Raw genomic sequence first — 27387 nt, 5'->3', positions numbered from 1 at the left:
GCGTGGCAGGGCATCTGACACTCTGGTATGGGGCGTGGCAGGGCTTTGGGGCGTGGCAGGGCATTGGGGCGTGGCAGGGCATCTGACACTCTGGTATGGGGCGTGGCAGGGCTTTGGGGCGTGGCAGGGCATCGGGGCGTGGCAGGGCATCTGACACTCTGGTATGGGGCGTGGCAGGGCATCGGGGCGTGGCAGAGCATCGGGGCGTGGCAGGGCATCGGGGCGTGGCAGGGCATCTGACACTCTGGTATGGGGCGTGGCAGGGCTTTGGGGCGTGGCAGGGCATCGGGGCGTGGCAGGGCATCTGACACTCTGGTATGGGGCGTGGCAGGGCATCGGGGCGTGGCAGGGCATCGGGGCGTAGCAGGGCATCGGGGCGTGGCAGGGCATCGGGGCGTGGCAGGGCATCGGGGCGTAGCAGGGCATCGGGGCGTGGCAGGGCATTGGGGCGTGGCAGGGCATCGGGGCGTGGCAGGGAATCGGGGCGTGGCAGGGCATCGGGGCGTAGCAGGGCATCGGGGCGTGGCAGGGCATCGGGGCGTGGCAGGGCATCCGGCTCAGATGGCCACGCTGTTCTCGATGTGTTCAGGATCCAGGTAAACGTACGGAAACACAGTGACATCATCAGAAATGGCCCTGAGCTCTGCGTTCCTGTGTGTGATGTCATCAGAAATGGCCTTGAGCTCGGCCTGCAGCGCCTCACACAGCCTGAGGGGGGCGCCAGAGTGGAAGAGCTGCTCCCTGTATCTGCACAGGGGAACCTGAAGAAGAATGTATCGATACATCAATATATCAATATATCAATATATCAATATACATCCACCCTCTCCTTCACTCCCCATGTCAGCCACATCGTCAAGACCTCATACTTCCACCTCCGCCTCATCAGACACTGCCTCCCCCTCCCCCTCCCCGCTACCTTCATCTCCTCCCTCCTCCACCCCCACCGCCCCCCCCCTACCTGTCTGACCTCCTCCACCCCCACCGCCCCCCCCCTACCTGTCTGACCTCCTCATCCCCCACCGCCCCCCCCCTACCTGTCTGACCTCCTCATCCCCCACCGCCCCCCCCCTACCTGTCTGACCTCCTCATCCCCCACCGCCCCCCCCCTACCTGTCTGACCTCCTCCACCCCCACCGCCCCCCCCCTACCTGTCTGACCTCCTCATCCCCCACCGCCCCCTCCCGAGCTCTCCGATCCTCCTCCTCTCTCACCCTGGCTGCACCAACATCCCGACTCTAAAGTTTTGGCGACAGAGCATTCTCCCGAACAGCACCCCGACTCTGGAACTCCCTCCCCCCTGTCCCACTCTCCCTCACTCACAACATTCAAATCCCGCCTAAAAACATACCTCTTCACCCAAGCCTATGACCTCCCCTCCCCCTAGCCTCCTCTACCCCATTGCCTACTCTTCTACCCCCTGTTACATCCCCATCTTTTTCTCTCTACTTCTTCTGTCTTGTTCATTGTATCTGTATATTAATGTGTTCTGTACGTGTTGTCCCCCCTGTCTGTAAATACCCCCCCCTTTTTATATCTGTTCAGCGTCTTTGGGTCACTGAAAAGGGCTATATAAATAAAAGTATATATAGTAGAAAAAGCTTCAGTTGTTTCATCTGGACTCAGTTTGAAAAAATAGACGTTTCGACTCTCATCCAAGAGTCATTGTCAATAAAAGAATTTAGATCGAGAACTCTGATATTAATACTGTTCTGTGGTAAGACCCGCCCATTGGGAGGAGCCTTCCTGAAGTAGAAAGAGTTGTTTGTTTCAACAGAAACTCCCCCCTTGTATCTACCGAGCCTATTCAGAATCTTAATGGGCTATTAGAATCCTCTTTGTCTTAGTGAGACCCTGGCTCAACCACCCTGAGTACCTGATTAGCATCTGAATGCCCTGGTCCTTTACCTTTCCAGGGGTTCAGAATCCCATTATAAATAACAGGAAGATGAAACCTAAGCCCTCCATTTCTGTTTAAAGAGGTTACGTGTCACAGCGACCCTGAAGAGTGCCAAACCACCGCCTTCAAATATCACAGCTGAAGAGAGAAAAGCACTTTCAGCACTGGAAAAAGATCATAGCATCAACATCCTCCCAGCAGACAGGGGGCGCTGCACTGTGATTCTCAACGCATCTGATTACGAAGCCAAAGTCCACACCCTCCTCGAGGACACGCCCACATACGAGCGCTTGAAAAGAGATCCGACCAGTGGCTACAAGAAGAAAGTGATAGACTGTTTACAAAGGCTGGAAAAAGAGGAAGCGATAGACCGGCCTCTGTATTACAGACTGTATCCTGGTGAAGCCATGCCCTGCATTTATGGCCTTCCAAAAATACACAAAAAGGAGGTTCCACTCAGACCCATAGTGTGCAGCACAGATTCCATCACTTACAATGTGGCCAAGCATTTAACAACTATATTGGCTCCGCTTGTGGGGAATTCGGAACATCATGTGGAAAACACGCACAACTTTGTGGATAAAGTGAAACATCTCCAACTGGAGCCAGATGACCTCATGGTTTCATATGATGTTGTGTCCCTGTTCACCTGCATCTGACCTCTGACCTCTGATGCAGTAGCAGCAGTGAGGATCAGACTGCAGGAAGACACCACCTACAGGAAAGGACCAAACTGACACCTGAACACATATGTAAACTGTAGGACATCTGTCTGAACACCACTTACTTTCAATTCCGGGGACAATTTTACAGACAGATTCATGGCTGTGCCATGGGCTCGCCCGTCTCTCCCATAGTGGCCAACCTGTACATGGAGCACTTTGAGAAGAAGGCACTGTCCTCATTCTCAGGCATAGCTCCAAAACTGTGGCTCCGCTATGTCGATGATACTTTTGTAACAATTAAGAAACAAGAGTTGGAAACCTTCTCTGATCACATCAATGCTGTGGACCCACATATCAGGTTTACAAGAGAAGACGCTAAGGAGAATCGCTTGGCCTTTCTTGATTGTTCCACGATCAGAGGAGAGGACGGGAAACTCCAAATAGAAGTATAAACCTACACACACGGACCAGTATCTGCTCTTTGGCTCCAACCACCCACTACAGCACAAGCTGGGGGTGATCAGAACCTTACAACACAGAGCTCAAGGTGTGCCCACCAGCTCAGAGGACAAGGTGTGCCCACCAGCTCAGAGGGCAAGAAGAAAGAGGAAAAACATGTCCGAAATGCCCTCTCAGCCTGTGGTTACCCGGCTTGGGCTCTCAATAGAGTGAAGAGAACCAAGAAGCAGGACAAAAGGGAAACTGAACAGAGAAGGAAGGGTGTTTCTATCCCTTATGTGTCTGGCCTGTCGGAAAAACTGCAGAGAATTTTTAGACAACACGAAGTCCCTGTTTATTTTAAACCAGGAAACACTTTAAGACAAAAACTGGTTCACCCTAAGGACAAGTTGCCGACTCAAAAACAGAGCAATGTAGTTTATTCGATCCAATGCAGTGAAGAAAGCTGTAAAGAACGGTACATAGGTGAGACAAAACAGCCTCTACACAAGAGGCTTTATCAGCACAGAAGAAATACAAGTTCAGGACCTCAGAGTGCCGTGCATCTCCATCTTGAAGCCTCTAATCACTCGTTTGAAGACGGTGATGTGAAGGTTTTAAGCAGGAGAAAAGATGGTTTGAAAGAGGAGTCAAGGAAGCTATTTTTGTTAAAAAAGAAAGACCTTCTTTAAACAGAAATGGAGGGCTTAGGTTTCATCTTCCTGTTATTTATAATGGGTTACTGAACCCCTGGAAAGGTAAAGGACCAGGGCATTCAGATGCTAATCAGGTCCTCAGGGTGGTTGAGCCAGGGTCTCACAAAGACAAAGAGGATTCTAACAGCCCATTAAGATTCTGAATAGGCTCGGTAGATACAAGGGGGGAGTTTCTGTTGAAACAAACAACTCTTTCTACTTCAGGAAGGCTCCTCCCAATGGGCGGGTCTTACCACAGAACAGTATTAATATCGGAGTTCTCGATCTAAATTCTTTTATTGACAATGACTCTTGGATGAGAGTCGAAACGTCTATTTTTTCAAACTGAGTCCAGATGAAACAACTGAAGCTTTTTCTACTATGGAACACGCCTGGACCAATGAGGGATTACACCCACATATGTATATATATATAATATAACAATATATCAATATATCAATATATCAATATAACAATATAACAATATAACAATATAACAATATATCAATATAACAATATATCAATATATCAATATATCAATATAACAATATAACAATATAACAATATAACAATATATCAATATAACAATATAACAATATATCAATATATCAATATAACAATATAACAATATAACAATATAACAATATAACAATATATCAATATATCAATATAACAATATAACAATATAACAATATATCAATATATCAATATATCAATATAACAATATAACAATATAACAATATAACAATATATCAATATAACAATATAACAATATATCAATATATCAATATATCAATATAACAATATAACAATATATCAATATATCAATATATCAATATAACAATATAACAATATATCAATATAACAATATAACAATATATCAATATATCAATATATCAATATAACAATATAACAATATATCAATATATCAATATATCAATATAACAATATAACAATATAACAATATATCAATATATCAATATATCAATATAACAATATAACAATATAACAATATATCAATATAACAATATAACAATATAACAATATAACAATATAACAATATAAAAATATATCAATATATCAATATATCAATATAACAATATAACAATATATCAATATATCAATATATCAATATAACAATATAACAATATAACAATATATCAATATATCAATATATCAATATAACAATATAACAATATATCAATATATCAATATATCAATATATAAATATAACAATATATCAATATATCAATATATCAATATATCAATATATAAATATAACAATATAACAATATAACAATATATCAATATATCAATATAACAATATAACAATATAACAATATTAGGCTGCCCCAAATAAATGGTCTGTTTGCTGTAACCCGATCTACCATTTTTCAATTGGGTAGGAAGGTAAATTATTATTTATTTATTTTTACTTTAAAGTAAAACAAAATCCAAATTTGTTTATAGAATTTAATGATAATTTGCCTATGAAATTGAGATGCTACCGTAAATGTACAAAACAAAAAAATGAATAAGTCCAGCCAATAAACTATTTTTGTACAGGACATTGGCCATTTTCATTTCGTAGAATCGTCGACGTCTTGGTCATATATGACAAATTCTGCATATTTCAGCCACTGTCCAATCCCGTTTTTTATATTCTGCCAGTGACCCGCAGTGACCCGCAGTGACCCGCAGTGACCCGCAGTGACCGCAGTGACCCGCAGTGACCCGCAGTGACCCGCGGTGACCGCAGTGACCCGCAGTGACCCGCAGTGACCCGCAGTGACCCGCAGTGACCGCAGTGACCGCAGTGACCCGTAGTGACCTGTAGTGACAGCAGTGACCGCAGTGACCCGTAGTGACACGCAGTGACCCGTAGTGACAGCAGTGACCGCAGTGACCGCAGTGACACGCAGTGACCCGTAGTGACCGCAGTGACCCGCAGTGACACGCAGTGACCCGCAGTGACACGCAGTGACCCGTAGTGACCTGTAGTGACAGCAGTGACCGCATTGACCCGCAGTGACACGCAGTGACCCACAGTGACCGCAGTGACCCGTAGTGACAGCAGTGACAGCAGTGACCGCAGTGACACGCAGTGACAGCAGTGACCGCAGTGACCCATAGTGACACGCAGTGACCCGTAGTGACAGCAGTGACCGCAGTGACCGCAGTGACACGCAGTGACCCGTAGTGACCGCAGTGACACGCAGTGACCCGCAGTGACACGCAGTGACCGCAGTGACCCGTAGTGACAGCAGTGACCCGTAATGACAGCAGTGACCGCAGTGACCCGCAGTGACCGCAGTGACCCGCAGTGACCGCAGTGACCCGTAGTGACTATAGTGACCCGTAGGGACAGCAGTGACCGCAGTGACCCGCAGTGACACGCAGTGACCCGCAGTGACCGCAGTGACCCGTAGGGACAGCAGTGACCGCAGTGACCTGCAGTGACACGCAGTGACCCGCTGTGACCGCAGTGACTCGTAGTGACAGCAGTGACCCGTAGTGACAGCAGTGACCCGCAGTGACAGCAGTGACCGCAGTGACCCGTAGTGACAGCAGTGACCCGCAGTGACCCGCAGTGACAGCAGTGACCCGCAGTGACCCGCAGTGACAGCAGTGACCGCAGTGACCCGTAGTGACAGCAGTGACCCGTAGTGACAGCAGTGACCGCAGTGACCCGTAGTGACAGCAGTGACCCACAGTGACCGCAGTGACACGCAGTGACAGCAGTGACCGCAGTGACCCGTAGTGACACGCAGTGACCCGTAGTGACAGCAGTGACCGCAGTGACCGCAGTGACACGCAGTGACCCGTAGTGACCGCAGTGACACGCAGTGACCCGCAGTGACACGCAGTGACCGCAGTGACCCGTAGTGACAGCAGTGACCCGTAATGACAGCAGTGACCGCAGTGACCCGCAGCAGTGACACGCAGTGACCCCCAGTGACCGCCAGGGGTCAGGCTTCAACAGACAATGACTTGAACGTTCTCCGCTCGTGTTAAGTTTCATTTTCATTTATTTTTCGGCTTCGTAATATTTTTTCGAGTTCCAGTGGCTGTAATTTTGACGGCTTGGTCGGGAAACGGCAAACAGACATATTTTTGCTCTGCCTTACAATATATCAATATAGCTTTGTGTTGCTAACGCACTTTGCTAGCTTTGTTTTGCTAACGCGCTTTGCTAGCTTTGTGTTGCTAACGCGCTTTGCTAGCTTTGTGTTGCTAACGCGCTTTGCTAGCTTTGTGTTGCTAACGCGCTTTGCTAGCTAGCTTTGTGTTGCTAACGCGCTTTGCTAGCTAGCTTTGTGTTGCTAACGCGCTTTTCTAGCTTTGTGTTGCTAACGCGCTTTGCTAGCTTTGTGTTGCTAAGGTTCCACATAGTCGTTAGCATCTGTGGAAATACAACGCTTTATCACAAGATCAAGTCAGAGTTTGGTGGTTTTGTGTTTCTGCTTTTTTCTTCTTGTTTTGGCCTGAGTCTGAGTTCTCTCTCGTCCAATCATCTGGCTGTGCTGAGGAGGCTCCTCCCCCTGAGCTAAAGTCCACCTGGAGCCCTAGAGCCAGACGCTTTGGGAGCCAGAACCTCTCAGGAGCCGCTTTGGGAGCTAGAACCTCTCAGGAGCCGCTCTGGGAGCTAGAAGCTCTCAGGAGCCGCTTTGGGAGCTAGAAGCTCTCAGGAGCCGCTCTGGGAGCTAGAACCTCTCAGGAGCCGCTTTGGGAGCTAGAACCTCTCAGGAGCCGCTCTGGGAGCTAGAACCTCTCAGGAGCCGCTCTGGGAGCTAGAACCTCTCAGGGGCCGCTCTGGGAGCTAGAACCTCTCAGGAGCCGCTCTGGGAGCTAGAACCTCTCAGGGGCCGCTCTGGGAGCTAGAACCTCTCAGGAGCCGCTCTGGGAGCTAGAACCTCTCAGGAGCCGCTCTGGGAGCTAGAACCTCTCAGGAGCCGCTCTGGGAGCTAGAACCTCTCAGGGGCCGCTCTGGGAGCTAGAACCTCTCAGGAGCCGCTCTGGGAGCTAGAACCTCTCAGGGGCCGCTCTGGGAGCTAGAACTTCAGTGTCTCTGGTGCAAATGTGATTCTTACAAAGTTTGGGGCGGGGGCCGAGAGCAGGGCGAGGCTGCTCAGGACGCGCACGCTCGTGTTCACGTCCGGCAGAAACGACAGGAAGTCCTCCTCCGTCAGCTGACCTTTGACCTGAGGAGGCGGGCGCAGCAAACAGGAAGGAGTGTTTGGAATCCACAGAGCAAAGTCCAGCTGCAGAGACAGAGCACAGGGAACGTGAGGGAACGTGAGGGAACGTGAGGGAACGTGCGGGAACATGATGAGGGAACGTGATGAGGGAACGTGATGAGGGAACGTGAGAGAACGTGATGAGGGAACGTGATGAGGGAACGTGATGAGGGAACGTGATGAGGGAACATGAGGAAACGTGATGAGGGAATGTGAGGGAACGTGATGAGGGAACGTGATGAGGGAATGTGAGGGAACATGATGAGGGAACATGATGAGGGAACGTGAGGGAACGTGAGGGAACGTGATGAGGGAACGTGATGAGGGAACGTGAGGGAACGTGAGGGAACGTGATGAGGGAACGTGATGAGGGAACGTGAGGGAACGTGATGAGGGAACGTGATGAGGGAACGTGAGGGAACGTGATGAGGGAACGTGATGAGGGAACGTGAGGGAACGTGATGAGGGAACGTGATGAGGGAACGTGCGGGAACATGATGAGGGAACGTGATGAGGGAACATGAGGAAACGTGATGAGGGAACGTGATGAGGGAACGTGATGAGGGAACGTGATGAGGGAATGTGAGGGAACGTGATGAGGGAACGTGAGGGAACATGATGAGGGAACATGATGAGGGAACGTGAGAGAACGTGATGAGGGAACGTGATGAGGGAACGTGAGAGAACGTGATGAGGGAACGTGATGAGGGAACGTGATGAGGGAACGTGATGAGGGAACATGAGGAAACGTGATGAGGGAATGTGAGGGAACGTGATGAGGGAACGTGATGAGGGAATGTGAGGGAACATGATGAGGGAACATGATGAGGGAACGTGAGGGAACGTGAGGGAACGTGAGGGAACGTGATGAGGGAACGTGATGAGGGAACGTGAGGGAACGTGAGGGAACGTGATGAGGGAACGTGATGAGGGAACGTGAGGGAACGTGATGAGGGAACGTGATGAGGGAACGTGAGGGAACGTGATGAGGGAACGTGACGAGGGAACGTGAGGGAACGTGATGAGGGAACGTGAGGGAACATGAGGGAACGTGATGAGGGAACGTGATGAGGGAACGTGAGGGAACGTGATGAGGGAACGTGAGGGAACGTGAAGGAACGTGATGAGAGAACGCGAGGGAACGTGAGGGAACGTGATGAGGAAACCTGAGGGAACGTGAGGGAACATGAGGGAACGTGATGAGGGAACGTGAGGGAACGTGATGAGGGAACGTGATGAGGGAGCATGAGGGAACGTGATGAGGGAACGTGAGGGAACGTGATGAGGGAACGTGATGAGGGAGCATGAGGGAACGTGATGAGGGAACGTGATGAGGGAACGTGATGAGGGAACGTGATGAGGGAACCTGAAGGAACGTGAGGGAACATGATGAGGGAACGTGAGGGAACATGATGAGGGAACGTGATGAGCGAACGTGATGAGCGAACGTGAGAGAACTTGATGAGGGAACGTGATGAGGGAACGTGATGAGGGAACGTGATGAGGGAACCTGAGGGAACGTGAGGGAACATGAGGGAACGTGATGAGGGAACGTGAGGGAACGTGATGAGGGAACGTGATGAGGGAGCATGAGGGAACGTGATGAGGGAACGTGAGGGAACGTGATGAGGGAACGTGATGAGGGAGCATGAGGGAACGTGATGAGGGAACGTGATGAGGGAACGTGATGAGGGAACGTGATGAGGGAACGTGATGAGGGAACCTGAAGGAACGTGAGGGAACATGATGAGGGAACGTGAGGGAACATGATGAGGGAACGTGATGAGCGAACGTGATGAGCGAACGTGAGAGAACTTGATGAGGGAACGTGATGAGGGAACGTGATGAGGGAACGTGATGAGGGAACCTGAGGGAACGTGAGGGAACATGATGAGGGAACGTGATGAGGGAACGTGATGAGGGAATGTGAGGGAACGTGATGAGGGAACGTGATGAGGGAACGTGATGAGGGAATGTGAGGGAACGTGATGAGGGAACGTGATGAGGGAACGTGATGAGGGAACGTGATGAGGGAACGTGATGAGGGAACCTGAGGGAACGTGAGTGAACATGATGAGGGAACGTGATGAGGGAATGTGAGGGAACATGATGAGGGAACGTGATGAGGGAACGTGATGAGGGAACCTGAGGGAACGTGAGGGAACATGATGAGGGAACGTGATGAGGGAACGTGATGAGCGAACGTGAGAGAACGTGATGAGGGAACGTGATGAGGGAACGTGATGAGGGAACGTGATGAGGGAATGTGAGGGAACGTGATGAGGGAACGTGAGGGAACATGATGAGGGAACATGATGAGCGAACGTGAGAGAACGTGATGAGGGAACGTGATGAGGGAACGTGAGAGAACGTGATGAGGGAACGTGATGAGGGAACGTGATGAGGGAACGTGATGAGGGAACATGAGGAAACGTGATGAGGGAATGTGAGGGAACGTGATGAGGGAACGTGATGAGGGAATGTGAGGGAACATGATGAGGGAACATGATGAGGGAACGTGAGGGAACGTGAGGGAACGTGATGAGGGAACGTGATGAGGGAACGTGAGGGAACGTGAGGGAACGTGATGAGGGAACGTGATGAGGGAACGTGAGGGAACGAGATGAGGGAACGTGATGAGGGAACGTGAGGGAACGTGATGAGGGAACGTGACGAGGGAACGTGAGGGAACGTGATGAGGGAACGTGATGAGGGAACGTGAGGGAACGTGATGAGGGAACGTGAGGGAACGTGAAGGAACGTGATGAGAGAACGCGAGGGAACGTGAGGGAACGTGATGAGGAAACCTGAGGGAACGTGAGGGAACATGAGGGAACGTGATGAGGGAACGTGAGGGAACGTGATGAGGGAACGTGATGAGGGAGCATGAGGGAACGTGATGAGGGAACGTGAGGGAACGTGATGAGGGAACGTGATGAGGGAGCATGAGGGAACGTGATGAGGGAACGTGATGAGGGAACGTGATGAGGGAACGTGATGAGGGAACCTGAAGGAACGTGAGGGAACATGATGAGGGAACGTGAGGGAACATGATGAGGGAACGTGATGAGCGAACGTGATGAGCGAACGTGAGAGAACTTGATGAGGGAACGTGATGAGGGAACGTGATGAGGGAACGTGATGAGGGAACCTGAGGGAACGTGAGGGAACATGAGGGAACGTGATGAGGGAACGTGAGGGAACGTGATGAGGGAACGTGATGAGGGAGCATGAGGGAACGTGATGAGGGAACGTGAGGGAACGTGATGAGGGAACGTGATGAGGGAGCATGAGGGAACGTGATGAGGGAACGTGATGAGGGAACGTGATGAGGGAACGTGATGAGGGAACCTGAAGGAACGTGAGGGAACATGATGAGGGAACGTGATGAGCGAACGTGATGAGCGAACGTGAGAGAACTTGATGAGGGAACGTGATGAGGGAACGTGATGAGGGAACGTGATGAGGGAACGTGAGGGAACGTGATGAGGGAACGTGATGAGGGAGCATGAGGGAACGTGATGAGGGAACGTGATGAGGGAACGTGATGAGGGAACGTGATGAGGGAACCTGAAGGAACGTGAGGGAACATGATGAGGGAACGTGATGAGCGAACGTGATGAGCGAACGTGAGAGAACTTGATGAGGGAACGTGATGAGCGAACGTGATGAGCGAACGTGAGAGAACTTGATGAGGGAACGTGAGGGAACATGATGAGGGAACGTGATGAGGGAACGTGATGAGGGAATGTGAGGGAACGTGATGAGGGAATGTGAGGGAACGTGATGAGGGAACGTGATGAGGGAACGTGATGAGGGAATGTGAGGGAACGTGATGAGGGAACGTGATGAGGGAACGTGATGAGGGAACGTGATGAGGGAACGTGATGAGGGAACGTGAGTGAACATGATGAGGGAACGTGATGAGGGAATGTGAGGGAACATGATGAGGGAACGTGATGAGGGAACGTGATGAGGGAACCTGAGGGAACGTGAGGGAACATGATGAGGGAACGTGATGAGGGAACGTGATGAGCGAACGTGAGAGAACGTGATGAGGGAACGTGATGAGGGAACGTGATGAGGGAACGTGATGAGGGAATGTGAGGGAACGTGATGAGGGAACGTGATGAGGGAATGTGAGGGAACGTGATGAGGGAACGTGATGAGGGAACGTGATGAGGGAATGTGAGGGAACGTGATGAGGGAACGTGAGGGAACATGATGAGGGAACGTGAGGGAACGTGATGAGGGAATGTGAGGGAACGTGATGAGGGAACCTGAGGGAACGTGAGGGAACGTGATGAGGGAATGTGAGGGAACGTGATGAGGGAATGTGAGGGAACGTGATGAGGGAACCTGAGGGAACGTGAGGGAACATGATGAGGGAACGTGATGAGGGAACGTGATGAGGGAACGTGAGGGAACATGATGAGGGAACGTGAGGGAACATGATGAGGGAACATGATGAGGGAACGTGATGAGGGAACGTGAGGGAACATGATGAGGGAACGTGAGGGAACATGATGAGGGAACGTGATGAGGGAACGTGAGGGAACGTGATGAGGGAACGTGATGAGGGATTATGAGGGAACGTGAGGGAACGTGATGAGGGAACGTGAGGGAACGTGATGAGGGAACGTGAGAGAACTCGAGGGAACGTGAGGGAACGTGATGAGGGAACGTGAGGGAACGTGAGGGAACATGAGGGAACGTGATGAGGGAATGTGAGGGAATGTGATGAGGGAACGTGATGAGGGAACGTGAGGGAACGTGGTGAGGGAACGTGATGAGGGAACGTGATGAGGGAACGTGATGAGGGAACGTGAGGGAACGTGATCTGAGAACGTGAGGGAATGTGAAGGAACGTGAGGGAACGTGATGAGGGAACGTGAGGGAACGTGATGAGGGAACGTGAGGGAACGTGATGAGAGAACGTGAGGGAACGTGAGGGAACGTGATGAGGGAATGTGATGAGGGAATGTGAAGGAACCTGAGGGAACGTGAGGGAACGTGATGAGGGAACTTGAGGGAACGTGAGGGAACGTGATGAGGGAACGTGATGAGGGAACGTGATGAGGGAACGTGATGAGGGAACGTGATGAGGGAATGTGAGGGAACATGATGAGGGAACGTGATGAGGGAACGTGATGAGGGAACCTGAGGGAACGTGAGGGAACATGATGAGGGAACGTGATGAGCGAACGTGAGAGAACGTGATGAGGGAACGTGATGAGGGAACGTGATGAGGGAACCTGAGGGAACGTGAGGGAACATGATGAGGGAACGTGATGAGGGAACGTGATGAGGGAATGTGAGGGAACGTGATGAGGGAACGTGAGGGAACGTGAGGGAACGTGATGAGGGAACGTGAGGGAACGTGATGAGGGAACGTGAGGGAACGTGATGAGGGAACGTGATGAGGGAACGTGATGAGGGAATGTGAGGGAACGTGATGAGGGAATGTGAGGGAACGTGATGAGGGAACCTGAGGGAACGTGAGGGAACATGATGAGGGAACGTGATGAGGGAACGTGATGAGGGAACGTGAGGGAACATGATGAGGGAACGTGATGAGGGAACGTGATGAGGGAATGTGAGGGAACGTGATGAGGGAACGTGAGGGAACATGATGAGGGAACGTGATGAGGGAACGTGAGGGAACGTGAGGGAACGTGATGAGGGAACGTGAGGGAACGTGATGAGGGAACGTGAGGGAACGTGATGAGGGAACGTGAGGGAACGTGATGAGGGAATGTGAGGGAACGTGATGAGGGAATGTGAGGGAACGTGATGAGGGAACCTGAGGGAACGTGAGGGAACATGATGAGGGAACGTGATGAGGGAACGTGATGAGGGAACGTGAGGGAACGTGATGAGGGAACGTGAGGGAACGTGATGAGGGAACGTGATGAGGGAACGTGATGAGGGAATGTGAGGGAACGTGATGAGGGAATGTGAGGGAACGTGATGAGGGAACCTGAGGGAACGTGAGGGAACATGATGAGGGAACGTGATGAGGGAACGTGATGAGGGAACGTGAGGGAACATGATGAGGGAACGTGAGGGAACATGATGAGGGAACATGATGAGGGAACGTGATGAGGGAACGTGAGGGAACATGATGAGGGAACGTGAGGGAACGTGATGAGGGAACGTGATGAGGGAACGTGAGGGAACGTGATGAGGGAACGTGATGAGGGAACATGAGGGAACGTGAGGGAACGTGATGAGGGAACGTGAGGGAACGTGATGAGGGAACGTGAGGGAACGTGAGGGAACGTGAGGGAACGTGATGAGAGAACTCGAGGGAACGTGAGGGAACGTGATGAGGGAACGTGAGGGAACGTGAGGGAACATGAGGGAACGTGATGAGGGAACGTGATGAGGGAATGTGAGGGAATGTGATGAGGGAACGTGATGAGGGAACGTGAGGGAACGTGGTGAGGGAACGTGATGAGGGAACGTGATGAGGGAACGTGAGGGAACGTGATCTGAGAACGTGAGGGAATGTGAAGGAACGTGAGGGAACGTGGTGAGGGAACGTGATGAGGGAACGTGAGGGAACGTGATGAGAGAACGTGAGGGAACGTGAGGGAACGTGATGAGGGAATGTGATGAGGGAATGTGAAGGAACCTGAGGGAACGTGAGGGAACGTGATGAGGGAACGTGAGGGAACGTGAGGGAACGTGATGAGGGAACGTGATGAGGGAACGTGATGAGGGAACGTGATGAGGGAACGTGATGAGGGAACGTGATGAGGGAATGTGAGGGAACATGAGGGAACGTGATGTGAGAACGTGAGGGAATGTGAAGGAACGTGAGGGAACGTGATGAGGGAACGTGAGGGAACGTGATGATAGAACGTGAGGGAACGTGATGAGGGAATGTGATGAGGGAATGTGAAGGAACCTGAGGGAACGTGAGGGAACGTGATGAGGGAACGTGAGGGATTGTGAGGGAACGTGATGAGGGAACGTGATGAGGGAACGTGATGAGGGAACGTGATGAGGGAACGTGATGAGGGAACGTGATGAGGGAACGTGATGAGGGAATGTGAGGGAACATGAGGGAACGTGATGTGAGAACGTGAGGGAATGTGAAGGAACGTGAGGGAACGTGATGAGGGAACGTGAGGGAACGTGATGAGAGAACGTGAGGGAACGTGAGGGAACGTGATGAGGGAACGTGAGGGAACGTGATGAGGGAATGTGATGAGGGAATGTGAAGGAACGTGAGGGAACGTGATAAGGAAACGTGATTGATGAGGGAACGTGAGGCAACGTGATGAGGGAACGTGATTGATGAGGGAACGTGAGGGAACGTGATGAGGGAACGTGAGGGAACGTGAGGGAACGTGATGAGGGAACGTGATTGATGAGGGAACGTGAGGGAACGTGATGAGGGAACGTGAGGGCACGTGATGAGAGAACGTGAGGGAACGTGAGGGAACGTGATGAGGGAACGTGATTGATGAGGGAACGTGAGGGAACGTGATGAGGGAACGTGATGAGGGAACGTGAGGGAACGTGATGAGGGAACGTGATTGATGAGGGAACGTGAGGGAACGTGATGAGGGAACGTGATGAGGGAACGTGAGGGAACGTGAGGGAACGTGATGAGGGAACGTGATGAGGGAACGTGATGAGGGAACGTGATGAGGGAACGTGAGGGAACGTGATGAGGGAACGTGAGGGAACGTGATGAGGGAACGTGATGAGGGAACGTGATGAGGGAACGTGATGAGGGAACGTGAGGGAACATGATGAGGGAACGTGAGGGAACGTGAGGGAATGTGAAGGAACGTGAGGGAACGTGATGAGGGAACGTGAGGGAACGTGAGGGAACGTGATGAGAGAACGTGATTGATGAGGGAACGTGATGAGGGAACGTGAGGGAACGTGAGGGAACGTGAGGGAACGTGATGAGAGAACGTGAGGGAACGTGATGAGGGAATGTGAGGGAACGTGAGGGAACGTGATGAGGGAATGTGAGGGAACGTGAGGGAACGTGATGTGAGAACGTGAGGGAATGTGAAGGAACGTGAGGGAACGTGATGAGGGAACGTGATGAGGGAACGTGAGGGAACGTGAGGGAACGTGATGAGAGAACGTGAGGGAACGTGATGGATGAGGGAACGTGTTGAGAGAACGTAATGAGGGAACGTGATGAGGGAACGTGATGAGGGAACGTGAGGGAACGTGATGAGGGAACGTGATGAGGGAACGTGAGGGAACGTGATGAGGGAACGTGAGGGAACGTGATGAGGGAATGTGAGGGAACGTGAGGGAACGTGATGAGGTAACGTGATGAGGGAACATGAGGGAACGTGATGAGGGAACGTGATGAGGGAACGTGAGGGAACGTGATGAGGGAACGTGAGGGAACGTGAGGGAACGTGAGGGAACGTGATGAGGGAACGTGATGAGGGAACATGAGGGAACGTGATGAGGGAACGTGAGGGAACGTGAGGGAACGTGAGGGAACGTGAGGGAACGTGAGGGAGTAAGAGCGCCCCCTGGAGGACGCTCACATGTGCGTTTTACACCCTTAACATGCTTTTGTGAGACACTCCACAGCGCCTCCTGCAGTTTCACCTGGGAGAAGTTGACGGCGGCGTGGAGGGCGGAGCAACTGAACATCACCATGGTAACGAACTCTGACAGCTCAGCCTTGGACCGGAAACGCTGAGGGAAACCTGCGACGGGATTGGACGGGAGCAGAGTGACGTGATCAGGTATTTATGAGTCAAAAAGGCCAAACACATTTGGGACATTTACTTTTCATGTCTTTCTTCATTGTATTAACATTTTAAACAATAAAATACGTGTCTGTGGGAGGAGCACGTGTTTGTGGGAGGAGCACGTGTTTGTGGGAGGAGCACGTGTCTGTGGGAGGAGCACGTCTCAGGTCAGAGGTTAGAGCTGGACTCACCGCTCTCTGGGGGAAATCCATGATCGTAGATGTCTCTGATCCAACTCTGCAGCTCCACGTCCTGCACCACGTCCTCGTCTCCATGGTAACACAGGTCCAACCAGCCAATCACAAACCTGCACATCACACAACATACCAACAGTCCTGACCTGAGGAGGGCGCAGTGCATGTCCTGACCTGAGGAGGGCGCAGTGCATGTTCTGACCTGAGGAGGGCGCAGTGCCTGTCCTGACCTGAGGAGGGCGCAGTGCATGTCCTGACCTGAGGAGGGCGCAGTGCATGTCCTGACCTGAGGAGGGCGCAGTGCCTGTCCTGACCTGAGGAGGGCGCAGTGCATGTCCTGACCTGAGGAGGGCGCAGTGCCTGTCCTGACCTGAGGAGGGCGCAGTGCATGTCCTGACCTGAGGAGGGCGCAGTGCCTGTCCTGACCTGAGGAGGGCGCAGTGCATGTTCTGACCTGAGGAAGGCGCAGTGCATGTCCTGACCTGAGGAGGGCGCAGTGCATGTCCTGACCTGAGGAGGGCGCAGTGCCTGTCCTGACCTGAGGAGGGCGCAGTGCATGTCCTGACCTGAGGAGGGCGCAGTGCATGTCCTGACCTGAGGAGGGCGCAGTGCATGTCCTGACCTGAGGAGGGCGCAGTGCCTGTCCTGACCTGAGGAGGGCGCAGTGCATGTTCTGACCTGAGGAGGGCGCAGTGCCTGTCCTGACCTGAGGAGGGCGCAGTGCCTGTCCTGACCTGAGGAGGGCGCAGTGCATGTCCTGACCTGAGGAGGGCGCAGTGCCTGTCCTGACCTGAGGAGGGCGCAGTGCCTGTCCTGACCTGAGGAGGGCGCAGTGCATGTCCTGACCTGAGGAGGGCGCAGTGCATGTCCTGACCTGAGGAGGGCGCAGTGCCTGTCCTGACCTGAGGAGGGCGCAGTGCATGTCCTGACCTGAGGAGGGCGCAGTGCATGTCCTGACCTGAGGAGGGCGCAGTGCATGTCCTGACCTGAGGAGGGCGCAGTGCCTGTCCTGACCTGAGGAGGGCGCAGTGCCTGTCCTGACCTGAGGAGGGCGCAGTGCATGTCCTGACCTGAGGAGGGCGCAGTGCCTGTCCTGACCTGAGGAGGGCGCAGTGCATGTCCTGACCTGAGGAGGGCGCAGTGCCTGTCCTGACCTGAGGAGGGCGCAGTGCATGTCCTGACCTGAGGAGGGCGCAGTGCCTGTCCTGACCTGAGGAGGGCGCAGTGCATGTCCTGACCTGAGGAGGGCGCAGTGCATGTCCTGACCTGAGGAGGGCGCAGTGCATGTTCTGACCTGAGGAGGGCGCAGTGCATGTCCTGACCTGAGGAGGGCGCAGTGCCTGTCCTGACCTGAGGAGGGCGCAGTGCATGTCCTGACCTGAGGAGGGCGCAGTGCCTGTCCTGACCTGAGGAGGGCGCAGTGCATGTCCTGACCTGAGGAGGGCGCAGTGCATGTCCTGACCTGAGGAGGGCGCAGTGCATGTTCTGACCTGAGGAGGGCGCAGTGCCTGTCCTGACCTGAGGAGGGCGCAGTGCCTGTCCTGACCTGAGGAGGGCGCAGTGCATGTCCTGACCTGAGGAGGGCGCAGTGCCTGTCCTGACCTGAGGAGGGCGCAGTGCATGTCCTGACCTGAGGAGGGCGCAGTGCATGTCCTGACCTGAGGAGGGCGCAGTGCCTGTCCTGACCTGAGGAGGGCGCAGTGCATGTCCTGACCTGAGGAGGGCGCAGTGCATGTCCTGACCTGAGGAGGGCGCAGTGCATGTTCTGACCTGAGGAGGGCGCAGTGCCTGTCCTGACCTGAGGAGGGCGCAGTGCATGTCCTGACCTGAGGAGGGCGCAGTGCATGTCCTGACCTGAGGAGGGCGCAGTGCCTGTCCTGACCTGAGGAGGGCGCAGTGCATGTCCTGACCTGAGGAGGGCGCAGTGCCTGTCCTGACCTGAGGAGGGCGCAGTGCATGTCCTGACCTGAGGAGGGCGCAGTGCCTGTCCTGACCTGAGGAGGGCGCAGTGCATGTTCTGACCTGAGGAAGGCGCAGTGCATGTCCTGACCTGAGGAGGGCGCAGTGCATGTCCTGACCTGAGGAGGGCGCAGTGCCTGTCCTGACCTGAGGAGGGCGCAGTGCATGTCCTGACCTGAGGAGGGCGCAGTGCATGTCCTGACCTGAGGAGGGCGCAGTGCATGTCCTGACCTGAGGAGGGCGCAGTGCCTGTCCTGACCTGAGGAGGGCGCAGTGCATGTTCTGACCTGAGGAGGGCGCAGTGCCTGTCCTGACCTGAGGAGGGCGCAGTGCCTGTCCTGACCTGAGGAGGGCGCAGTGCATGTCCTGACCTGAGGAGGGCGCAGTGCCTGTCCTGACCTGAGGAGGGCGCAGTGCCTGTCCTGACCTGAGGAGGGCGCAGTGCATGTCCTGACCTGAGGAGGGCGCAGTGCATGTCCTGACCTGAGGAGGGCGCAGTGCCTGTCCTGACCTGAGGAGGGCGCAGTGCATGTCCTGACCTGAGGAGGGCGCAGTGCATGTCCTGACCTGAGGAGGGCGCAGTGCATGTCCTGACCTGAGGAGGGCGCAGTGCCTGTCCTGACCTGAGGAGGGCGCAGTGCCTGTCCTGACCTGAGGAGGGCGCAGTGCATGTCCTGACCTGAGGAGGGCGCAGTGCCTGTCCTGACCTGAGGAGGGCGCAGTGCATGTCCTGACCTGAGGAGGGCGCAGTGCCTGTCCTGACCTGAGGAGGGCGCAGTGCATGTCCTGACCTGAGGAGGGCGCAGTGCCTGTCCTGACCTGAGGAGGGCGCAGTGCATGTCCTGACCTGAGGAGGGCGCAGTGCATGTCCTGACCTGAGGAGGGCGCAGTGCATGTTCTGACCTGAGGAGGGCGCAGTGCCTGTCCTGACCTGAGGAGGGCGCAGTGCATGTTCTGACCTGAGGAGGGCGCAGTGCATGTCCTGACCTGAGGAGGGCGCAGTGCCTGTCCTGACCTGAGGAGGGCGCAGTGCATGTCCTGACCTGAGGAGGGCGCAGTGCCTGTCCTGACCTGAGGAGGGCGCAGTGCATGTCCTGACCTGAGGAGGGCGCAGTGCATGTCCTGACCTGAGGAGGGCGCAGTGCATGTTCTGACCTGAGGAGGGCGCAGTGCCTGTCCTGACCTGAGGAGGGCGCAGTGCCTGTCCTGACCTGAGGAGGGCGCAGTGCATGTCCTGACCTGAGGAGGGCGCAGTGCCTGTCCTGACCTGAGGAGGGCGCAGTGCATGTCCTGACCTGAGGAGGGCGCAGTGCCTGTCCTGACCTGAGGAGGGCGCAGTGCCTGTCCTGACCTGAGGAGGGCGCAGTGCATGTCCTGACCTGAGGAGGGCGCAGTGCCTGTCCTGACCTGAGGAGGGCGCAGTGCATGTCCTGACCTGAGGAGGGCGCAGTGCCTGTCCTGACCTGAGGAGGGCGCAGTGCATGTCCTGACCTGAGGAGGGCGCAGTGCATGTCCTGACCTGAGGAGGGCGCAGTGCATGTTCTGACCTGAGGAGGGCGCAGTGCCTGTCCTGACCTGAGGAGGGCGCAGTGCATGTCCTGACCTGAGGAGGGCGCTCCACACCCTGGTGGCGTCGTGGCCGTACACGCCCTGGGGCAGACTGCTCAGGCCGCGCTCGTCCACGTCTCGAGGAACACAAAGAGAACTGAACGTGAGCCCAGAAGAAGAACGAGACAAGACCAGCGGGAGGGCATCCAGGCCACAGCCAATCGCCTGAGGGCACAGCACCGGGTTAGACCTGGTTTAGTCCTGGTTTAGTCCTGGTTTAGACCTGGTTCAGTCCTGGTTTAGTCCTGGTTTAGTCCTGCTTTAGTCCTGGTTTAGTCCTGGTTTAGTCCTGGTTCAGTCCTGGTTTAGTCCTGGTTTAGTCCTGCTTTAGTCCTGGTTTAGTCCTGGTTTAGTCCTGGTTCAGTCCTGGTTTAGTCCTGGTTTAGTCCTGGTTTAGTCCTGCTTTAGTCCTGGTTCAGTCCTGGTTTAGTCCTGGTTTAGTCCTGGTTTAGTCCTGGTTTAGTCCTGCTTTAGTCCTGGTTTAGTCCTGGTTTAGTCCTGGTTTAGTCCTGCTTTAGTCCTGGTTTAGTCCTGGTTTAGTCCTGGTTCAGTCCTGGTTTAGTCCTGGTTTAGTCCTGCTTTAGTCCTGGTTTAGTCCTGGTTTAGTCCTGGTTCAGTCCTGGTTTAGTCCTGGTTTAGTCCTGCTTTAGTCCTGGTTTAGTCCTGGTTTAGTCCTGGTTCAGTCCTGGTTTAGTCCTGGTTTAGTCCTGGTTTAGTCCTGGTTCAGTCCTGGTTTAGTCCTGCTTTAGTCCTGGTTCAGTCCTGGTTCAGTCCTGGTTTAGTCCTGGTTCAGTCCTGGTTCAGTCCTGGTTTAGTCCTGGTTTAGTCCTGGTTCAGTCCTGGTTTAGTCCTGGTTTAGTCCTGGTTTAGTCCTGGACCTTGTCAAAGACTCCTCCAGAGTTCAGGAGAACGGCTCGAGCCTGATAGTTGATCTGCAGCGAAGTCTGAACGTGAGACATCAGCAACTGAAACAGAACCATGTGTTGGACCAGGACCTGGTTTAGACCTGGTTTAGACCTGGTTTAGATCTGGTTTAGACCTGGTTTAGACCTGGTTTAGACCTAATTTAGACCTGGTGTAGACCTGGTTTAGACCTGGTTTAGACCTGGTTTAGACCTGGTGTAGACCTGGTTTAGACCTGGTTTAGACCTGGTTTAGACCTGGTGTAGACCTGGTTTAGACCTGGTTTAGACCTGGTTTAGACCTGGTTTAGACCTGGTTTAGACCTGGTTTAGATTAGACCTGGTTTAGTCCGGATGGTCCTGGCTGTACCTGGTGCAGAGGGTGCACTCCCGGCAGCTGCCTGAGGGTGGCGACGGCGCACAGCTCTGAGATCATGTGCGTGCGCAGATAGTGAGAGTTGAGCTGATGAACCTGGAAATCGGCCAATCGCAGCCAGAGCTTCGCCATCAGCCAATCAGAGGCGGAGTCAGACGGAAGGAAGACCGGGTTCAGGGGTCCAGGACTCTGCTGCAGCTGAGGGTTAGACCGGGTTAGACCGGGTTAGATTGGGTCAAGGTCAAATAGCGCAGAAGTTTCGGCCCTAACCCTCACCTGTATGGCGATGGGCAGGAGCGCCCCCTGCAGGCTCTCACCTGTATGGCGATGGGCAGGAGCGCCCCCTGCAGGCTCTCACCTGTATGGCGATGGGCAGGAGCGCCCCCTGCAGGCTCTCACCTGTATGGCGATGGGCAGGAGCGCCCCCTGCAGGCTCTCACCTGTATGGCGATGGGCAGGAGCGCCCCCTGCTGGCTCTCACCTGTATGGCGATGGGCAGGAGCGCCCCCTGCTGGCTCTCACCTGTATGGCGATGGGCAGGAGTGCCCCCTGCTGGCTCTCACTTGTATGGCGATGGGCAGGAGCGCCCCCTGCTGGCTCTCACCTGTATGGCGATGGGCAGGAGCGCCCCCTGCTGGCTCTCACCTGTATGGCGATGGGCAGGAGCGCCCCCTGCTGGCTCAGGTGCAGCAGACACAGAGGCGCGCTCAGGTACGTTTGCTTCCCGTTGATCTGATTGGACGGAACTCCCTCCAACACCGAGTAATCCAAAAGATACAGATGCCCGTTCTGCAACAGACCGGGGTCAGATCGGGGTCAGATCGGGGTCAGATCTGGGTCAGATCGGGGTCAGACCGGGATCTTAGGGTTAAATGTGATGCGCCTCCATGTTTGTTTTCTTGCTGCTTTTGGAGCTGTTTAGTCCTTTAGTACTTTAGTCCTGGGCTAGATCTATTTAGTCGTTAATTAGAGGAAGTAGAGGAGGCGTCTGGGGAGGGGGAGGTCTCACCTGGAGCTCTTGCTGGAGGGAGGAGCCTGCAGGAAGAAAGGGGCGGAGCATGTCACAGGTGACTGACAGGTTCTGGGGCAGAGTCCGGATCCGTTTCAGGGTCAGAGGATTTGCACCGGCCTGAGTCTGGAGCCCGAAGAACCAGTCGTGGCTCCAATGGTCCCGGACCAACTCTGGAGGACGAGACGTGGTTAACCCGGATGCCCTGGTCCCAGCACGACTGTGGGGCGTGGTTGTGTGTCAGCTGTGGGGCGTGTCAGCTGTGGGGTGGGGTCAGCTGTGGGGCGGGGTCAGCTGTGGGGCGGGGTCAGCTGTGGGGCGTGGTCAGCTGTGGGGCGGGGTCAGCTGTGGGGTGGGGTCAGCTGTGGGGCGGAGTCAGCTGTGGGGCGTGTCAGCTGTGGGGCGTGGTCAGCTGTGGGGTGGGGTCAGCTGTGGGGCGTGTCAGCTGTGGGGCGTGGTCAGCTGTGGGGTGGGGTCAGCTGTGGGGCGGAGTCAGCTGTGGGGCGTGTCAGCTGTGGGGCGTGGTCAGCTGTGGGGTGGGGTCAGCTGTGGGGCGGAGTCAGCTGTGGGGCGTGGTTGTGTGTCAGCTGTGGGGCGTGTCAGCTGTGGGGCGGGGTCAGCTGTGGGGCGGAGTCAGCTGTGGGGCGTGTCAGCTGTGGGGCGTGGTCAGCTGTGGGGTGGGGTCAGCTGTGGGGCGTGTCAGCTGTGGGGCGTGGTCAGCTGTGGGGTGGGGTCAGCTGTGGGGCGGAGTCAGCTGTGGGGCGTGTCAGCTGTGGGGCGTGGTCAGCTGTGGGGTGGGGTCAGCTGTGGGGCGGAGTCAGCTGTGGGGCGTGTCAGCTGTGGGGCGTGGTCAGCTGTGGGGTGGGGTCAGCTGTGGGGCGGAGTCAGCTGTGGGGCGTGGTTGTGTGTCAGCTGTGGGGCGTGTCAGCTGTGGGGCGGGGTCAGCTGTGGGGCGGAGTCAGCTGTGGGGCGTGTCAGCTGTGGGGCGTGGTCAGCTGTGGGGTGGGGTCAGCTGTGGGGCGTGTCAGCTGTGGGGCGTGGTCAGCTGTGGGGTGGGGTCAGCTGTGGGGCGGAGTCAGCTGTGGGGCGTGGTTGTGTGTCAGCTGTGGGGCGTGTCAGCTGTGGGGCGGGGTCAGCTGTGGGGTGGAGTCAGCTGTGGGGCGTGTCAGCTGTGGGGCGTGGTCAGCTGTGGGGTGGGGTCAGCTGTGGGGCGTGTCAGCTGTGGGGCGTGGTCAGCTGTGGGGTGGGGTCAGCTGTGGGGTGGGGTCAGCTGTAGGGCGTGGTTGTGTGTCAGCTCTGGGGCGTGTCAGCTGTGGGGCGGGGTCAGCTGTGGGGCGTAGTTGTGTGTCAGCTGTGGGGCGGGGTCAGCTGTGGGGCGGGGTCAGCTATGGGGCGGGGTCAGCTGTGGGGCGTGTCAGCTGTGGGGCGGGGTCAGCTGAGGGGTGGGGTCAGCTGTGGGGCGGGGTCAGCTGTGGGGCGGGGTCAGCTGCGGGGAGTGGTTGTGCGTGGTTGCGTGGGACTCACTGGCGGTGTGGTTGCCGTGGGCGTTCAGGTCAAACACAGTGTCCAGCTCGGTGAAGCTGGACCAGGAGTGGGCGTGGTCAGAGAAGCCTCTCAGGTACTGCAGGTTCACGGCCGGGCTCTTGTGGGAGGAGCTTAGCTCGGGGCCCAGCTCTGACAAACTGCTGATGTCCAAACACTGAGGAGCTCCGCCCACAAACACACGCCACCTGCAGCACAGGCTCACACTCAAACACACACGTTACCACGGCAACAGGTACGAGGACAATCTACATCCAACACGTGACACATGGTTTTAAGTCAGATTCTCGCTTAAAGGACTGAAGCTGACGTATGGGACACATGTGGAGCTGTTACCTAGCAACCAGACTGTAACCTAGCAACCAGACTGTAACCTAGCAACCAGGCTGTAACCTAGCAACCAGACTGTAACCTAGCAACCAGGCTGTAACCTAGCAACCAGACTGTTACCTAGCAACCAGGCTGTAACCTAGCAACCAGGCTGTAACCTAGCAACCAGACTGTAACCTAGCAACCAGGCTGTAACCTAGCAACCAGACTGTTACCTAGCAACCAGGCTGTAACCTAGCAACCAGACTGTAACCTAGCAACCAGGCTGTAACCTAGCAACCAGACTGTAACCTAGCAACCAGACTGTAAAAAACAATGACACAAAAGTTCTGACACAATAAGACCATAAAACACCTTTATTTAGTCCAACCATAGTTTAAACTCTGTGTCGCACACTGATGACATCACACTGATGACGTCACACTGATGACGTCACACTGACGACGTCACACTGACGACGTCACACTGACGACATGACACTGACAACATCACACTGATGACGTCACACTGACGACGTCACACTGACGACATCACACTGATGACGTCACACTGACGACGTCACACTGACAACATCACACTGATGATGTCACACTGACGACGTCACACTGATGACGTCACACTGATGACATCACACTGATGACATGACACTGACGACGTCACACTGACGACGTCACACTGATGACGTCACACTGACGATGTCACACTGATGACATGACACTGATGACATGACACTGATGACATCACACTGATGACATGACACTGATGACGTCACACTGACGATGTCACACTGATGACATGACACTGATGACATGACACTGATGACGTCACACTGACGACGTCACACTGATGACATCACAATGATGACATGACACTGACGACGTCACACTGATGACATCACACTGATGACATCACACTGATGACATCACACTGATGACATGACACTGACGACGTCACACTGACGACGTCACACTGATGACGTCACACTGACGACATCACACTGATGACATGACACTGACGACGTCACACTGACGACGTCACACTGATGACATGACACTGACGACGTCACACTGATGACGTCACACTGACGATGTCACACTGATGACATGACACTGATGACATGACACTGATGACATCACACTGATGATATCACACTGATGACATCACACTGATGACATCACACTGATGACATGACACTGATGACATGACACTGATGACGTCACACTGATGACGTCACACTGACGACGTCACACTGACGACGTCACACTGATGACATGACACTGATGACATGACAATGATGACATCACACTGATGACGTCACACTGATGACATCACACTGACGACATGACACTGATGACATCACACTGATGACATCACACTGACGACATCACACTGATGACGTCACACTGACGACGTCACACTGATGACGTCACACTGACGACATGACACTGATGACATCACACTGATGACGTCACACTGATGAAATGACACTGATGACATCACACTGATGACATCACACTGATGACATCACACTGACGACGTCACACTGATGACATCACACTGGCGACATGACACTGATGACATCACACTGACGACATGACACTGATGACATCACACTGATGACATCACACTGATGACATGACACTGACGACGTCACACTGACGACATCACACTGATGACATGACACTGACGACGTCACACTGATGACGTCACACTGACGATGTCACACTGATGACATGACACTGATGACATGACACTGATGACATCACACTGATGATATCACACTGATGACATCACACTGATGACATCACACTGATGACATGACACTGATGACATGACACTGATGACGTCACACTGATGACGTCACACTGACGACGTCACACTGACGACGTCACACTGATGACATGACACTGATGACATGACAATGATGACATCACACTGATGACGTCACACTGATGACATCACACTGACGACATGACACTGATGACATCACACTGATGACATCACACTGACGACATCACACTGATGACGTCACACTGACGACGTCACACTGATGACGTCACACTGACGACATGACACTGATGACATCACACTGATGACGTCACACTGATGAAATGACACTGATGACATCACACTGATGACATCACACTGATGACATCACACTGACGACGTCACACTGATGACATCACACTGGCGACATGACACTGATGACATCACACTGACGACATGACACTGATGACATCACACTGATGACATCACACTGACGACATCACACTGATGATGTCACACTGACGACATGACACTGATGACATCACACTGACGACGTCACATTGACGACGTCACACTGATGACGTCACACTGACGACGTCACACTGACGACGTCACACTGACGACGTCACACTGATGACATGACACTGATGACATGACAATGATGACATCACACTGATGACGTCACACTGATGACATCACACTGACGACATGACACTGATGACATCACACTGATGACATCACACTGACGACATCACACTGATGACGTCACACTGACGACATGACACTGATGACATCACACTGATGACGTCACACTGACGACATGACACTGATGACATCACACTGATGACATCACACTGATGACGTCACACTGATGACATGACACTGATGACATCACACTGATGACATCACACTGATGACATCACACTGACGACGTCACACTGACGACATGACACTGATGACATCACACTGATGACGTCACACTGACGACATGACACTGATGACATCACACTGATGACATCA

General features: G+C 53.8%; 1 protein-coding gene across 1 annotated transcript in view; it reads right to left on the bottom strand.

Moving 5' to 3' along the window:
• Positions 1–549: 549 nt before the first annotated feature.
• The window catches only part of LOC140374764 (hydroperoxide isomerase ALOXE3), a 33769-nt gene continuing 6931 nt past the window's right edge, over positions 550–27387 (bottom strand). The window contains exons 4-13 of the mRNA XM_072461764.1: positions 24253–24458; positions 22729–22901; positions 22365–22508; positions 21714–21917; positions 21320–21406; positions 20437–20606; positions 16872–16987; positions 16535–16635; positions 7790–7960; positions 550–761 (exon numbers count right to left, since the gene is read on the bottom strand). Coding sequence (XP_072317865.1) covers positions 558–761; positions 7790–7960; positions 16535–16635; positions 16872–16987; positions 20437–20606; positions 21320–21406; positions 21714–21917; positions 22365–22508; positions 22729–22901; positions 24253–24458 — 1576 coding nt within the window. The 3' untranslated portion in view covers positions 550–557. The remainder of the gene's footprint in view (positions 762–7789; positions 7961–16534; positions 16636–16871; positions 16988–20436; positions 20607–21319; positions 21407–21713; positions 21918–22364; positions 22509–22728; positions 22902–24252; positions 24459–27387) is intronic.

The sequence above is a fragment of the Eucyclogobius newberryi genome, unplaced genomic scaffold, assembly GCF_026437365.1.
Source record: "Eucyclogobius newberryi isolate DKJ021-1_F unplaced genomic scaffold, fEucNew1.0.hap1 SCAF_31, whole genome shotgun sequence".
In the NCBI taxonomy this organism is placed as follows: Eukaryota; Metazoa; Chordata; class Actinopteri; order Gobiiformes; family Gobiidae; genus Eucyclogobius; species Eucyclogobius newberryi.
Note: the sequence above shows the minus strand (reverse complement) of the source record. Positions and strands in the feature narration are given on the sequence as shown.